At 42.5% G+C, this 16,896-nt stretch overlaps 1 protein-coding gene across 1 annotated transcript; it reads right to left on the bottom strand.

The window, feature by feature from the left end:
* Positions 1-10,042: 10,042 nt before the first annotated feature.
* LOC121614638 (putative nuclease HARBI1) lies at positions 10,043-10,867 on the bottom strand. The gene is made up of 2 exons (XM_041948618.1): positions 10,662-10,867; positions 10,043-10,582 (listed from the first exon to the last, which is right to left on the bottom strand). Exons 1-2 carry the CDS (start codon positions 10,774-10,776, stop codon positions 10,164-10,166), a joined length of 534 nt encoding a protein of 177 aa, XP_041804552.1. The 5' UTR covers positions 10,777-10,867; the 3' UTR covers positions 10,043-10,163.
* Between the last annotated feature and the right edge of the window lie 6,029 nt (positions 10,868-16,896).

Raw genomic sequence — 16,896 nt, 5'->3', positions numbered from 1 at the left:
TTAAGTACACAGACGGTGCAGGTGGAGGTGGAGGTGAAGGTGTAAAGTGCAGTGTGCAGTGGCTCATAGTCCTCACAGTCTCTCACTCCAGTCAGGGGATGCTGGGGGTGATAGCTCTGACAGCTCTGGGGAAGAAGCTGTCCCTCAGTCTGTTGGTGGTGGTGCGGATGTTCCTGTACCGCTTTCCTGATGGAAGAGGTACAAACAGTCTGTGGCCCGGATGACTGGGGTCCGTGGCGATGGATCTTACCCTCTTTCTGACCCGGCCTTCATATATAGAGTCTAGGTCAGGAAGGGGGCAGCTCACAATGCCCTGTGCAGTTTTAACCACCCTTGCCTGTTGTTTCCTCTCCTGTGCCGTGCAGCTGCCATACCACACTGTCACACTAAGGCAGAGGATGTTTTCAATTGTGGCCCTGTAGAAGTTGACGAGCAGCCGAGAGGAGAGTCCAGCCGGTTTCAGTTTCCTGAGAAAGAAGAGCCTTTATTGTGCCTTCTTCACCAGGCGGGAGGTGTTCATGGACCAGGAGAGATCAGATGTGAGATGGAGGCCCAGGAACATGATGTTGTCCACACGCTGATCCGGGGCGTGATCCGTCTTTCTGGACCTCCTGAAATCCACAATGACCTCCTTGGTCTGCCCTGTGTTCAGCACCAGGTTGTTGGCTGAACACCACTGGGTGAGCTGGTGTATCTCCTCTCTGTAGTGGGTCTCGTTGTTATTTGAGATGAGACCCACTACTGTAGTGTTGTCCGCAAACTTCACGACTGTGTTGGTGGGGTGGAAATTAAAATATAAATCCGCAACACTATCTGTATATAAATGTATCAGTACAAATGCATGTATAAATGCAGATACTTATTCAAAGAGTTTGTGGATAAATCACACTAGCCTTGCTTTGGTTGGATGCGGGTACTCGCATGCGCCATCACCAACAAGCCTCAATTGATGCTCAACTGTCCCCTCGTCTGTCCCTTGGAAGATCCAGATTCAGATCCAATCCTCCTTCTCTTTTTTGAGTCTCATACCCAACAGCCGAATAGAGAAAGAAAGAGAAGAAAAGGAAACAGGGGTTCAGTGTCTTGTATATCTTTTGAACAAACTGCATTAACAAATAAGCAAATAATCATTCGGTAGAATAATCATTTCCAACATTCAGCAAAAATCTTGCAAACTGTTTAAAAATGGAATTATTAAAAATCTCAAAAACATGTTAATCATTCAAACTCAAATCAACATTTTATCCGTCAACACACATTTAATTTGTGCCGATGATGTTTCCCATTCATATGAGTGTCTAATTTAAACAACTACAGACAGGCAAGAACAGTTAATTATGTCCACTCTTTTTTTTTCCTTCCAATTGTTTGCTCCAAGGAGGTGCTAATCTAGAGCAAACCTACTGTGTTAGTCCTTGTAGAAAAAGCCAATTTGCTTCCAGCTCACATGCATTTCCCCCTTTTTATTTATGTTTTAATTTTGATTACACAATCTGTCATCAATTCCAAATTATAAAAAATCAATCAATTTCACAAAAGCCAATTAAAAGAACTGAACAACCAGTCCCAGTGCTAAGATTTTAAAAATATGTAGTTTAATTTGTTTAATTTGCAAATTTAGATATTTGGATCCCAAATTACTAAATATAAACCAAATTATTTAATATTCTTTGTTATTTTAAATACTATCTTAAGAATTATAGAAAGCCTGCCATACACCCTCTGTGCTGTTCCTGCTGTCCAAAAGGAGGCAGGGGAGGGGTATGCATGTGTGTTCTCCACCAGGAGGGGCAATCTGCTGAGGGTGTGTGTAACACAACAAATTTTGCTGCTCCTCTCAAAAATAGGAAGTACTTTCAGTGTGTCTCCAACCACTGAAGAGACAACTTCATTCCTTTCTATCTAGAACCACACCCTATCAATAACCCTGCTATGAGTTTAAGCTTTCATCTGGATCCCAATGTTCTTCCTCATGAAATGCAAAAAGGAACCAGATTATTTTCTCAAAACCAATGCAGCACACTTAAGACTTATGCAACTCTACATCACAAGAACTTTAGCACAGAATATCTTCAGCTTTTCCCTACTATGCAAAAAATACAGCATCCTCCTCTTGTTAAAACACCGTATTTCCATTACAGTTGAAGCAAGCAAAACAGACCCAAAAACATATTTGGGTACGTATTTGTCAGTCAGTTAGTCAATTTAAGCTTCACAATACCAACATAAAATCAGTTTTGGGGCGCTATTGTGAGGGGTATTTTTAATTTTAACAGTGCTTGTGCAAACAAAAGTGCTCACTGGTCTTTACATGTGTCAGACTCAGGCTCATATTTATTTAACAGAATAAGGAAATGTTCTTCCCTCAAAGACTCCTAGCTAACTACATTACTTTTATTACAACATAACATACATTTTATAATAATGTCCTTCCTTTGAAGGCTCATATAGCATTAGCCAACTCACGAAAATCCTTTAAAGTCCTCCTTCCGAAGGCTCATGTATTATTATCCCTGAAGAGGCAAAATGCTACATGTTTTCTTCTCTTTTTCCTGTTATGTAAATCTGTATTCTCTTTTACTCTTCTTGTAACATAACACTCTTTATTCTCTCTTTCTTTTAACTCTTTATTCTATATGAGGTGTGATGATGATGAAAGGACTCCACTGATACAAGCTTGAGTTGAAGAGAACTTTAATAACAAGCAGTATCAGATCAGATGCCAGCCATCTGAGAGAGTTTCAGGGTCAGATTAGAAAAACTTTAACGTTAAACGTTATCATAAAAACAATACAATATATAGCATAATGGTTTGTCCTACTCCACCCATATCTTACCTAAGTCACGAATAAGGTCATGTTCTGTACATTGTCTTACTGAGGAATGTATTCCACCACTCTCACCCATGTATGTCCACCTCTGTTGGGGATTTACATCTGAACAGTCCCCTAAGTATACATTTCCACATTAGGTGTCCCTCTTGCTGGCCTGTCCTGTGTCATCTCACATACCCCAACTGAGAGTGGCTTGCAGTTTAAACTTCAGTTTACCTCTTGTCATGCTTAATCTAACATATGTGTGATATTTGGTTCATCTGATCATATACCTCAGTGATTAATGGACCTCTGCAGGGAAACAGTGCAAGTCAGTGTGGGAATGGCCACACTACTGCAATTGTTAATCGTATTGGTATTGACAGACTGGAAGAGGTGTTAATAAATAAATGTAATCAGGATTTCAGTGAGAGGTTATCTAACAACAAAGAATAGATGTCAGTGGAAGACAAGAAATTCATGGAAATAATGGAAAGTTCAGTGGAACTTAAAGATGGTCATTACATGATGAAACTGTATTTGAAGGTCTGACATGCCAAACAACTATTCTGTTGCTAAACAGCATGCCAATTCACTGAGAAAAAGATTTCTGAAGGATGAAAATTTTCACATGGAATATTCAAATTTCCTATCTGATGTCATTGAAAAAGGATATGCTGAAAAGATTCTAGAGGACCAGTTGGTGTGTGCTGAGGGGAAAGTTTGGTATCTCCCTCGTCATGCAGTGGTTCATCCTCAAAAAGGCAACCTACGTGTGGTGTTTGACTGCGGAGCAGAATTTAAAGGAACCTCTCTGAACAGTCAACGGGTCTAACTAGCTCATTGTTAGGGGTTCTGACATGATTCAGACAGGAACCTAAAAGGATTATGGCTGATGTGCAATCAATGTTCCATCAAATAATAGTGGCTGAAGAACATTTGGATTTTTTGAGATTTCTGTGGTGGCCTGAAGGAAATTTGGAACGGGAGCTAGTTCAATATCGCGTGACTGTCCATTTGTTTGGAGCAGTGTCCTCTCCTAACAGGATAGCAATAATTAGAGAATCCTCAAACATTTCACAGTGGAGTTGTATTCCTATTGCTCAACACCCGGCAGACGACGCCTCTGGGGGGCTGAAAATTGAACACTTGATTGATGGAAAATGAGTGGCCAGTGCTGACTGTGGATTCACACATTGATGATGACTCAGAAGTTAAATAGAACTTCACAGTGAATGCAGTCATAGCTGAAACTGCTGCAAATGTCGCTCAAAAATTTATCACAACCAGCACTCCACATAGAGTAGGCAGCGCAGTAGAGCAGCTCCACGCAAAAAATCAAAAGATTTAATCTTCCAGACCTGCATCTTTGAACAAACTGAGAAGTGGCACACTCGTTACCGAGATGGGTACTAGGAAAAACAAGCATTACACACAGACGACTCTAGACATTGAAGTGAAGCGGCTAAAGCTAGCACCACAGAGCTAGTGGAAGAAAGTCTGGTCTCGCTGGGAACTCTTCGTGCGGAGCTAAGAACGGAGTTTAAGTCATACAGTGATACCATGCAACTTGTCATCAAGAAAGAGATGGAGAGCTTCAGCAAAAAAATACATGACGAGATCTCAGCCTTGGGGGAAACCACAAAAGCTGACATTAAAACCATCCGAGAAGAGCTTACGGAGAAAGTTGAGAGATTATTTTCATTGCAAGCAGAGGCTGCTGACACACTGATGGGAATGGAGCAGTCTCTCAATGACACCTCTGACAGGCTCATGGCACTGGAAAATACATGCCAGAAACTCACCGCTGACCAAAAGAAACTACAAGAGAAATGCACAGATTTAGAAAACAGAAGCCGTCGCCAAAACATTAAAATATTGAATATGCCCGAAGGAGTGGAGCTCAACAAACTAACTGACTTTGTGGGCAAGTTTCTCCCTAAAGTGCTTGGCGAAGAAAATTTTGACGGTCCCATTATTGTTGACCGTGCACACAGGAGCCTAACACCAAAACCATGGCAAACGACCCCGACCCATAACTGCACGCCTTCATTACTACTCAGATAAAGAAAACATCATGTCGCTGTCCCGAACCAAAGGCAAACTGTTTTACGAAGGATCACTAATTCTTCCCTGATATGAGCCCAGAAGTAGGACGTCAGCGTGCAGCTTTCAACCAGGTGAAAGCTAAACTCCGCAATGCTGGTACCCCGTACAGGATGCTTTTCCCTGCAAAGCTTGAGATTACAGTGGACGGCACCAGGAAGACTTTCAACGACCCGCAGGCAGTGGAGAAATTCATCGAGTCCACTGCACCAGCACCTCCGTTGGAGGACGTTTAAGCGATGTCCACACAAAGCAGATCTTGATGGTAACATTATGGCCAACACAAACTGAGTAAGGAACAAACAAGGTACCCAGAACTCTTCCCATTTAATTTTCTGTTCTTTGTTTTTTGTCATAAGTTTGTATTTTTGCGCACAAAAACGTATACAGGTCAAATATAGGGAAAACGGTCTGGAAGAAAGAAATTATTTTAGGAGCTTAGTGGTAAGTCAATGTTTTTGCACTTCCTTGAGTTTGCAAACTGTCTTCCTTATTTGTACATGTTTTGAACAAATGTTATGTGCTGTTGGCTCAGGGGAACGTTGCGTTGGGACAGGGTTTGTTGTTTTTAGAGTTTTGGCTTTGTTCTGTGTTTTCACCTGCACAACTAGAAGATGTAACTCTTACTTTTCTTGGAGACGGTCCACAAAAACAAAGTCAGATAATTTATTTACTCAACCATACAGCAATGACTAAAAACAATATTTTGGATTTTTCTGGATATCAAAGTGTTGTAAACGTTATTTCATGGAACTGTAAAGGTCTTAATGGAGCTATAAAACGAGGGAATATATTATCTCATTTAAAAAATGATTAGGGATGGATATTGGGTTTTTACAAGAGACTCACTTGAAAGACCAACACCACAAAAGACTGAAAACTAAATGGATTGGACAGGTGTACCACTCTAACTTTCCAGTTAAAAACAGAGGTGCAGCGATAATTATTAAAAAATGTATTCCTTTCTCGGCATCAAAAGTGATAGCTGACCCTCGTGGACGATATGTTATTGTTTCCGCAAAAAAATGTCATTTTTTTGCAGCATTGCCAAATATGGACTCCCACCAATTGATTATTGGAGGGGATTTCAATCTGGTGTTAGATCAAAGAAATCATGTTACATACCTAAATCCGCTAAAGCCATTCATAGATTCGTGAATACTTATAAACTGTTTGATCCTTTCAGATCTTTGTCACTTAACACAAAAAAGTACTCATATTTCTCTCTCCAGTTCACCATTCTTTTTTAGGAATTGACTTCTTTTTAAAAGATTATGCATACTTAACAAATATCAAACGTTGCGATTACGAAGCAATTGTCCTGTCTGACCATTGTCCAGTATCACTCCATATAAAGATAGGTCACATTCCAATAACCAGGAAATGGAGGTTTAACAATTCTCTCTTATCAGACCCCAATATTGTAGAAGAACTGAAAAAACAAACTGAATTTTTTCTCCACACAAATGATGATCCAGATATCACTTGATCCACTTTATCTGAAACATTTAAGGTATACTTGAGAGGCCAGATTATTTCCTTGAATAATATGAAAAATAAACAACAACAGGAAAAGGAGTCAAAGATTACCGAAGAACTGATATAATTATAATATATAAAAAATAATAATGATATAAAAAACAGTCATTACAGACAGAACTTAACTTCTTCAGAACTTTTACTACACAGCAGAAGCTACCAAATGGCTGACACAACTTAGGCACAAACATTATGAATATGGAGAGAAAACCGGTAAACTATTAGCCCAACAAATAAAAGCAGAGGCAGCATCAAGACTACAGAACCTAAATTAATGAATGATACTTTAAAAAAAAAAATATTCTAAACTCTACTCATCAGAGTCCAAAAATGATCCAAATTCAATAGAAAAAAAAATTGATAAGCTCCAAATACCCACTATAAGCCTGGAAAACAAACACTCATTAGATCAACCTATATCGAAAGATGAAATTAAGCTATACAGAATATGCAAAACTCTAAATGCCCTGGGCCTGATGGGTATAGTGCAGAATTTTATAAGGTTTTTATTGAACAGGTTTCCCCTCTTTTACTAAATGTTTATAACGAAGTGCTATTAACAGGTTCACTGCCCTCAACACTATATGATGCTTGTATTTCTCTAATTCATAAAACAGGTAAAGACCCATTAAACCCAGGCTCATATAGGCCTATAAGCCTATTAAATGTAGACAACAAAATATTGGTGAAAAATACTGGCTATGCGTTTAGAATCAGTCCTTCCAACTGTTGTGTCAACAGACCAAACTGGATTTATAAAAGATAGGCAGTTGTTTTTTTAACATCAGGAGACTGCTCAATATCATTTATACCAAAAACTCAAGCAAACAAGAGTTGGAAATACTACTCTCATTAGATGCCAAGAAGGCCTTCGACAGGGTTGAGTGGGACTTTCTCTTCTCGGCCCTGTCAAAGTTTGGATTTGGTCATTACTATATCTCTCTCATAAATTGCTTTATTTTCAACCTAAGGCATCTGTGCAAACAAATAATTTGATCTCAAGCTCTTTGCCTCTCCATCGTTCAACACGACAAGGATGCCCCTTGTCTCCCCTATTATTTGCTCTGGCCATAGAGCCCCTTGCTATTCTGCTCCGCTCCACAGAAGACTATAAAGGTATTACAAGAGAAAGTATTGAGCATAAAGTATCTTTGTATGCATGATGATCTGTTACTATACATTTCAGACCCACCTACATCCCTTCCAAAGGTCATGGCCATATTATCTGACTTTGGCAGAGTATCGGGATACAAAATTAATTTGTCGAAAAGTATACTGTTCCCAATTGGTTCCATAGCAAAGGACAAGGTAAATACGTGGACACCACTCCCCTTCACTATTTCAAACAAATTTAAGTATCTTGGCATAAATATCACACAAGAAATCTCTGGCCTCTTCAGTAAAAACTTTATGACCCTATATCAACAAACAGAACAACAGGTCAGAAGGTGGTCTGGCCTTCCCATCTCTCTCGCTGGTCGAATAAATTTTATTGGAATGAACGTTCTACCAAAATATTTATTTTTATTCCAATGCATTCCAATTCTAATCAATAAGAAGTTTTTTTTTTTTTTTTTACAAAAATATATTCTTTAATAACATCCTTTATCTGGAATAAAAAGATACCAAGAATCAAAAAAATCTTCTTACAAAGACCAAAACAGGGGGATGGGACTGCCAAACTTCCGACTTTATTACTGGTCTTGCAATATTCGATGTGTGTCATTTTGGAAAGGAACTCTCAATCCTGATTGGGAACAGATGGAAAATCAATCTTTTTCCCCTAATACATTGAAATCACTGCTCTTTTACACCTCTAAACTATCCCAATTTAGATGTCGGAACCCTGTGGTTTCCCACTCACTTACTATTTGGGCTTAGATTCGAAGACACTTTCGGTGGAATCAGTGTTCAGCTCTGACACCATTGATTGATAATCAAGCACAAAGCCTGTTTTCAGGTAAAACATTTCAACAATGTGATATTAAAGGTGTTCATGTAATCAAAGATCTATTTATTAACAAATCATTTCCCTCATTTGAACAATTACGGGATAAATTCAACATTGAAAATGAGGACTTTTATAAATATTTGCAAATACGCAATTTTACAAAGACAATATTTCCTTCTTTTCCCAATCAACCACAGGAGTATCCTATGGATAATGTGTTGTTGGATGATCCACTTAAGAAAGAATCAATTTCCAAAATATATAATGGCCTGTCACAGCTGGAATGTACAATCTCAATGGACCATATAAAAGATGCTTGGGACAAAGACTTGGGAGTAAACATCACAGAAGATCCCGCGGGGGACAAGCGCACTTGGCAGCAGCTTAAAATTAAATATAAAAACATTGTTCAAACAGGTAAGACCTCGGCATGATCTCATGGAGGTAGCTACTTCATTTTGATCATGTTTTACATTGTAAAGTAAATATTAAGTGGCTGTTTGTGCAGTTGTTTTATCCCCAACATAATGCTGTTTTCACACAGATAAATATAAGTTTTTTCTTCTTTCTGCTCCCTTTCATTGTAAAATTGGGTATATTGTGTTCATATAATGTTTGTTTTTTTGTTAACGAATGAAATAAAATTTAAAAATGAAAAAAAGTGTTCTCATCTATATCATGTTATGTTAAATAATTAAGCCTATATTTAAACTAACACAGACTTTTACTCAGCCAACAGAAAGAAGGCAGATGCACGAAGAACGGGTGGTGGCCCAGCACCGCCACCTCTAACTGAGGCAGAGGAGCTGGCCCTAAGCCAGAATGTAGGAAGGCCAGTGGCTGAGGGAATCCCTGGAGGGAGTTCATCCTCTGAGACCACCACCCAAGACACAAGTGCCTTCATAAAATGTAATATGCCTTGGCCTATATATATATATATATATATATATATATATATATATATATATATTTTTTTTTAAGCCTATTCATAAAAATATTTATTTTCCTTTCATGTCTTTTTTTTCTCCGTTTGTCCCAACAGATTCTGATGGTGCTGTCTGCCTGAGCCACCTCAAGCCACAACAGACCTTGTAACTGAAAGTAGGCAATACTCCAAAGATTTTGCAAAATGGTCCATTTAAGTATACTGAAACATATCACTCATCTAGGATGAAGACCAAAACCAAACTCTGACTGCTGCCTTCACAGAGGGGGATCCAGAAAGGCCTATAGAGGTAACATCTTCATATGTTACTGATAGCTGCCTTCCCATTTACATTTATTGACATTCTGGTGGAATATGGAGTGTGACATTTAGCCTACACTGAAGTATGAACACATTCTCATCCTTTTTAACAGGGCATGGCTGGGCAGCAGCAGGAAGGTCCCTCAACTTCCACTGCACAGATTGACACAGTAAGATGAATATTCAGTTAACACCAGAGGTTCAATCTGTGGAATTTGTGTGCAACTGTATCGTTTAATGTCCATCTTATGTATTCCCAGTTACGTGTAAAAGAAATCTACAAAATCTGATAAATCTCCTGATAAAAATACAAAAAACTGAAAAAGACATGCAATACTTGGACTGCAAGATAAAAAATTGCAGACCTAGAAACTGCAATACTGGAGCACAAGTTAGAGGTAGTTGCATGGTGAACAATGTTAATTATATTAACAATTCGAACATGAACTAAACAAGCTCTTGTATTTGTAGGAAATAAAAAAGACCAAATGAAATGTGTATTATTGATTTATTTGACTGCTGTGGTGGTAGTGGTGGTGATGATGGTGACTTCATCTCGGAAATGATTATGGCATATGGTGTCTCTGACTGCTCTGCCATCCTGCATAGCTGGCAGGTGGAAGGGGTCATCGTCAGGGTTGTCCATTTGTAGGGCAGGTTGTTGCTCTCCTCTAATAGTAACAATATTATGAAGACCAACACAAGCCACAATAATATCACAGGCCCTCGCAGGGGTCACCCTCAGGTGACGTAGGCACTGGAAACGGGCTTTCAGCAGGCCTATGGTAATCTTCACCCGGGCTCTCGTCCTGCAGTGAGCCCGATTGAAGTTCTGTTTGGGGCCTGGTTCAGGGTCAGGGTAAGGGGTCAGCAGCCTGGGTTGGCATGGGTAACCCCTGTCACCCAGCAGAAGGCCATCAAACTCTCCTGTAATGTATAGTTAGAGTATATTAAAGGAGGGAGACAAGTGAATTGTGCAAATTGTGCAAATCTTTAGGCTGCTTACCACGTTGCAGTCTGTTGCTCAGGTTAGACTCGCGATAAATCCTTGAGTCATGAAGAGACCCAGGCCACTTGGCCTCCACATTGGAAATAATGTATCCAGCATCACATATGATCATGACAGTGCAGAGAATGACAGATGTTTAACTATGATGCAGTCTTTAACATTTTGATAGTCTGCTTCATTATGTGAAGGAGCTGTGATGGGGATAAGTGTTCCATCTATGCAGCCAATCACACTGGGAAATCCTAAAAGAAATTAAAATTACTAATCCCAGTCTGAGGTTGCAGCACGTCTGTTCTGCCTCCCAGGCAGTTTTGAAGTTTTGGCATTTTAGCGCCCCCTTTAATGTGGTCGAATATGGTATTGGAACAGGAAATTAGAAATTAGGGAAAAGGGAAGCAGGAAATAGTTTTAACACATGGTCCTGTCAGTTAATGGAGCTGTCCTCTCATCCATTGCCATCTGCTTAATTTGAGCCATAAGAAGCATTGTCTGTAAGTAGAAAATGCTATTTACAAGGATATCATTTAATTTTGATAAATATTGACAGATATTTTTATGTTGCTAATTATCTAGATGTTTGTTAGTTAGCATTGCTTAGCATAGGATATGCTAATTGTACCATGCCAGTAGGACATTTAAGATACTTGTACTTTATCTTCTAGTATAATTCTTGTAAATTTGGTTTAATATTCATGCTTAGTAATTGTATAAGAAATTCATAGGATATATTTCTGTTATTATTTCAGTTTTACACCTTGTCTGACAACAAGAGTCATTAAAACTCTGAGCTTGAGACGCTACATCCTGACTCTCGCGTTGATCATTCAGGGAGTTTGGCTGGCTGTCTAATTTTGGTTGTGAACACCATTAGGAGGGCAGTACAGTAAAAAGACATTGAGCAGTCGGCTCAACAGCAACCACCTACAGTGACAAGTAAGGAAAATGACAACACTTCTCATGTCAGCAGCAGATCCAGCATACGCACATCCGCATCTTCAGCCAGTGCAGCAGCCAAGGCCAGGGCTAAGGCAGAAGCAGCACGTGTGCGTGCTACATTCGCAGAGAGGGAAGCTAAAGTTAAAGTGGAGCAGGCTGAGAGAGAGGCTAAGGCAGTTCTTGAAAAAGCAAAAGCTGAAGCTGAACTAGAGACTTTAGCACGCCAGCGAGAAGCAGAAGCTGCCAGCAGGCAGGCAGATGTCTTGGAGGCAGCCGAACAGGTTAGAGCTCCAGACATTGAGCACAGCAGTGTGAGGTCTTTAAAGCAGGAGGCTGAGGATCGCACAAGAGCTTATGTAAGAGAGCAGAGTGAGTTACATGTACCCACACACCATGATGACCATGGATCTCAACCCAGCCGACACAATGAAAGTTTATTGACATGGGGAAATCCAACTGGTCAACCTGATATTGACCACTCTGCCCGAAATGCCGCCATCTTACATGAAGCACCTCCCCGATCATCCGTGCCACTTTATCCTGCTAGAGAAACTGATCATCAGAATGAAGATGAGTTACGCGTAAAACCACAGGCCCCTAATGTGGCCCATTCACCTCAAGTCTACACCTCTCTTCGCCATACCAACCGCAACATAACCCCTGCAGCTCAACTCTACTCCTCTCAACGCCTTACTGGCCACAATATAACTCCTTCAGCAAAACAGTACACTCCTTATCACTATACCTATCACAAGATGAACCCTTCAGCTAAACCCTACACACCCAATCAGCATACTGACCCTGCTGATCAGCCAAAGGCACCTGCGATGGCAGATTTTGTTAAGTACTTAGCACGCCGGGAGCTAGTGACTACAGGTCTCATTCAGTTCGACGATCGCCCAGAGAGTTTTAGGGCGTGGCAGTCTTCCTTTGACAACGCCATCAGAGGTCTTAGCCTTTCAGCCAGCGAAGAATTGGACCTCTTGACTAAGTGGCTGGGCAAGGAGTCATCCTGCCATGTCCGTACAATTCGTCAGGTGCACGTCAACGATCCCAATGCAGCATTGAACAATGCATGGAGTAGGCTGATTAAGTTATACGCAGCGCCTGAGGTACTTGAAAAAGCTCTTTTCAAGAAACTGGATACTTTTCCCAAGATCGCCAGTAAGGATCATGTTAAGCTGAGGGAGCTCGGAGACCTCCTCATGGAGTTTCTATCTGCAAAAGAGGATGGATACCTACCTGGGTTGGCTTTTCTAGATACCTCTCGGGGCATTAGCCCTATAGTAGATAAACTTCCCCACGCTCTACAGGAGAAATGGATAACACAAGGCTCTAAGTTCAAAGACGAACACGACGGGTTCTTTCCCCCATTCTCCTTCTTCGCGGATTTCGTCTACCGTGAAGCAGAAGCCAGGAACGACCCAAGCTTCCTTATCCCCAACAGTAACAACCCTCCCGTGAAAGAGAAGACAGGCTATCGGAATGGAAAAGTACCGGTATCAGTCCACAAAACGGATGTTGCAGCAGAGACTGAGTCTAATGTCTCCTCAAAGCAAGCAGAGGATCCAGGGAAAAACTGTCCGATCCATCGTAAGCCACACCCATTGAAAAAATGTCGTGGATTCAGAGCTAGAACACTCGAGGAAAGGAAGTTGTTCCTCCGTGAAAACGGGATATGTTATAGATGTTGTGCATCAACTTCCCATTTGGCCAAAGACTGCAAAGTCACCCCAAAATGCAGTGAGTGTGAAAGTGACCGCCATATTGCAGCCATGCACCCTGGTCCGGCACCTCAGACACCCAAAGTTCCAGCTCCTACTTCTACTCCAGAGGAAAAGGAGGAGGGAGAAGTACTTGTGTCTGTGCCTACAGTCATGTCACATTGCACTGAGATTTGCGGTGAAGGCCAGCCAGCAATGTCCTGTTCAAAAATATGCTTGGTCCGTGTATTCCCCAAAGGGCAGCGCGACAGGGCAATCAATATGTATGCCATACATGATGACCAGAGCAACCGCTCCTTGGTAAGGCCTGCATTTTTTGACCTATTTGATATCAAAAGCAACTCCTCTCGCTATTCATTGAAAACCTGCGCTGGCATCGTTGAAATGTCTGGCCGGAAGGCAGAAGGCTTCGAGGTAGAGCCAGTGAATGGAGGAGTTACCCTTGCTTTGCCTCCTCTGATAGAATGCGATGAAGTACCCAACAATAGGTCAGAAATTCCGACACCAAAGGTAGCTCTGTGCCACCCTCACCTGAGGTCTGTGGCTAAGCACATCCCTGAGCTTGATCCAAACGCACAAATCCTTCTCTTGCTAGGAAGGGATATCATTCGAGCACATAAGGTGCGTCAGCAAGTTAACGGCCCACATGAATTCCCCCTTTGCTCAGAGATTGGACTTGGGCTGGACAGTGGTAGGGGAAGTGTGCCTTGGACACGCCCACAAGCCTAGGGTGAGTGCTTTCAAGACCCACGTCTTGGAGAAGGGTCGCCCTTCTTTCTTGTCACCCTGTGACAACTTCATCGACCTGAAAGAGAAAGTGTGCCACGGCGGGGAGCAACCAAACGGTCTCACCAACACCCGCAAGTCCAGCTCAGAAAGAGTTACAGAGCATCTCTTGGGTCAGGACCTGTTTCAAACAACAGAAAACGACAATAAGGTTGCTCAATCCATGGAAGATGTAGCCTTTCTAAAGATCATGGACTCAGAAGTGTACAGAGATGACAAGAACAACTGGGTCGCCCCACTACCCTTCAAGGTCCCACGAAGGCGACTCCCAAACAATCGAAAACAGGCACTCAATCGCCTTTCCGCACTTTGTCAAACCCTGAACAGGAAACCTGTGATGAAACAGCAGTTCCTTGACTTCATGGGAAAGGTTTTTGAGGACGACCATGCCAAACCAGCTCCTCCCCTGATGCAAGACGAGGAGTGCTGGTACCTCCCGACATTTGGTGTCTATCACCCTCGAAAGCCTGATCAAATTCGAGTAGTTTTCGACTCCAGTGCACAGGAGGGTGGCGTCTCTCTCAACAACGTGCTGTTGACAGGCCCAGATCTTAACAATAGCCTGCTGGGTGTCCTGATCCGCTTCCGCAAGGAGCAAGTGGCAGTTATGGCGGACATCCAGAAAATGTTCCACTGCTTTCTGGTGAGAGAGGACCACCGGAACTTCTTGAGGTTCTTGTGGTACAGGGATAATGACCCGAAGAAAGACATCATCGAGTACCGGATGAAAGTGCACGTTTTTGGCAATAGCCCTTCGCCTTCCATTGCCATCTATGGCCTGAGGCTTGTCGCCAAAGAGGGTGAACGAGAACATGGCACAGATACACGAAGGTTCATAGAGAGACACTTCTATGTGGACGACGGGCTCATGTCCTTGCCTAGTGACACAGAGGCCATCAGCCTTCTAAAAAGAACGCAAGCATCTCTTGCGGAGTCAAACCTTCGACTGCACAAGATCGTCTCCAACAGCCCAGTTGTGATGAAGGCTTTCCCACCAGAAGATCATGCTGTAGGCATACAGGATCTGGATCTTACTGAGGAGAGCACGGTCTTGCAGCGGAGTCTAGGGTTGTGCTGGGAGATAGCTAGCGATACCTTTACCTTCCAAGTGTCTGTGGGTGACAAGCCATTCACACGGCGTGGTGTCCTGTCTACTATCAACAGTGTCTTTGATCCTCTCGGTCTAGCTTCTCCGGTCACTGTGCAAGGAAGAGCTCTACTACGGGAACTTACCTGTGACGCTTCTGATTGGGATACTCCATTCCCAGAGGAGAAACGAAGTGAATGGGTAACCTGGAGAGACTCACTCCTAGACCTGAAAGATCTGCACATCCCACGTACCTACACACCAGATTCCCTCACTAAGGCACGACGATTGGAACTCTGTGTGTTTTCTGATGCCTCCACCAAGGCTATTGGTGCAGTTGCTTACCTTAGAGCCATTGATGAAGATGGGAACAGCAACGTTGGCTTCGTCCTAGGGAAATCCAAGTTAGCTCCTCATTGTAAGCCTACCATCCCTTAGCTTGAACTTTGCGGCACTGTGCTAGCAGTAGAAATGGCAGAGCTCATCCTCGACGAGATAAATCTCAAGATGGATGCAGTGAAGTTTTACTGCGATAGCAAAGTGGTCTTAGGGTACATTTATAACGAGGTGAAGCGCTTCTACGTGTATGTACATAACAGGGTGCAGCGGATACGTCAGTCGACCAAGCCAGAGCAGTGGCTCTATGTACCAACAGAGCACAATCCGGCCGATCACGCATCCAGAGCTGTCTCTGCATCAAACCTAGCAAATACTACCTGGTTCAGCGGACCAGCTTTCCTTCAAAGACCATACGAGGGCCTGCAAGAGGAACCGGAGTCCTTCGAACTCATCAGTCCAGAAATTGATGTTGAGGTGCGACCTGAGGTATCAAGCTTCAAAACACGGGTCCAAGTGCAATCCCTCACGACAGAACGGTTCAAGCGCTTTTCTTCTTGGGACTCGCTAGTGAGAGCCATCGCCTTGCTAATCCACATAGTCCGGTGTCACAAGTCTAAGGACTATGCAAAGGGATGTAAAGGCTGGCATTGGTGTGAACAACCTCGCACACCCGATGAGCGTTCACAAGCCATGAATGTCATCATACAAGCAGTTCAAAGAGAAGCTTTTCCAGCGGAGTTCTCTGCTCTGACTGACGGCGAGGCTCTGCCCAAAAGAAGCCCACTCTTCAGGCTCAGTCCAATAGTGAAAGAAGGCCTCATGAGAATTGGAGGCAGGCTCACACATGCACCATTGGAACGTTCTGAGAAGAACCCCCTAGTTCTATCTAGGCGCAACCACGTTTCCACCCTGTTAGTGTCCTACCACCACAAGCAGGTGAAACATCAAGGGCGCCATTTCACTGAAGGTGCCGTGAGATCTTCAGGCCTATGGATCATTGGATGCAAAAGGCTAGTCAGCTCCATCATACATGGGTGTATCACCTGCCGGAAGCTTTGAGGCAAGATGGAAGTGCAAACCATGGCAGATCTGCCACCTGAGCGCCTCAGCACATCTCCACCCTTCAGTTATGTTGGGTTGGATGTGTTTGGGCCGTGGAAGGTTACCGCGAGGCGCACCAGAGGAGGATATGCTGAAAGTAAACGATGGGCGATACTGTTTACCTGCATGAGCACTAGAGCAGTGCATATCGAGGTAGTGGAGTCCATGGACACCTCTAGTTGCATCAACGCCCTGAGGCGATTCTTTGCAATCCGTGGACCGGCAAAGCAACTAAGGTCCGATTGCGGGACGAATTTCG

The sequence above is a fragment of the Chelmon rostratus genome, chromosome 12, assembly GCF_017976325.1.
Source record: "Chelmon rostratus isolate fCheRos1 chromosome 12, fCheRos1.pri, whole genome shotgun sequence".
NCBI classification, from domain to species: domain Eukaryota; kingdom Metazoa; phylum Chordata; class Actinopteri; order Chaetodontiformes; family Chaetodontidae; genus Chelmon; species Chelmon rostratus.
The sequence above is the reverse complement of the archived record's forward strand: the minus strand, read 5'-3'. Positions and strand labels throughout refer to the sequence as shown.

What these genes read in the sequence shown, in the direction of transcription:
- LOC121614638 (XM_041948618.1), bottom strand. Translation starts at nt 10,776, where the DNA reads ATGATCATATGTGATGCTGGATACATTATTTCCAATGTGGAGGCCAAG. An exon ending in GAGCAACAGACTGCAACGTG is followed by an intron (nt 10,583 to 10,661) that starts GTAAGCAGCCTA and finishes TATACATTACAG; the next exon opens with GAGAGTTTGATGGCCTTCTG.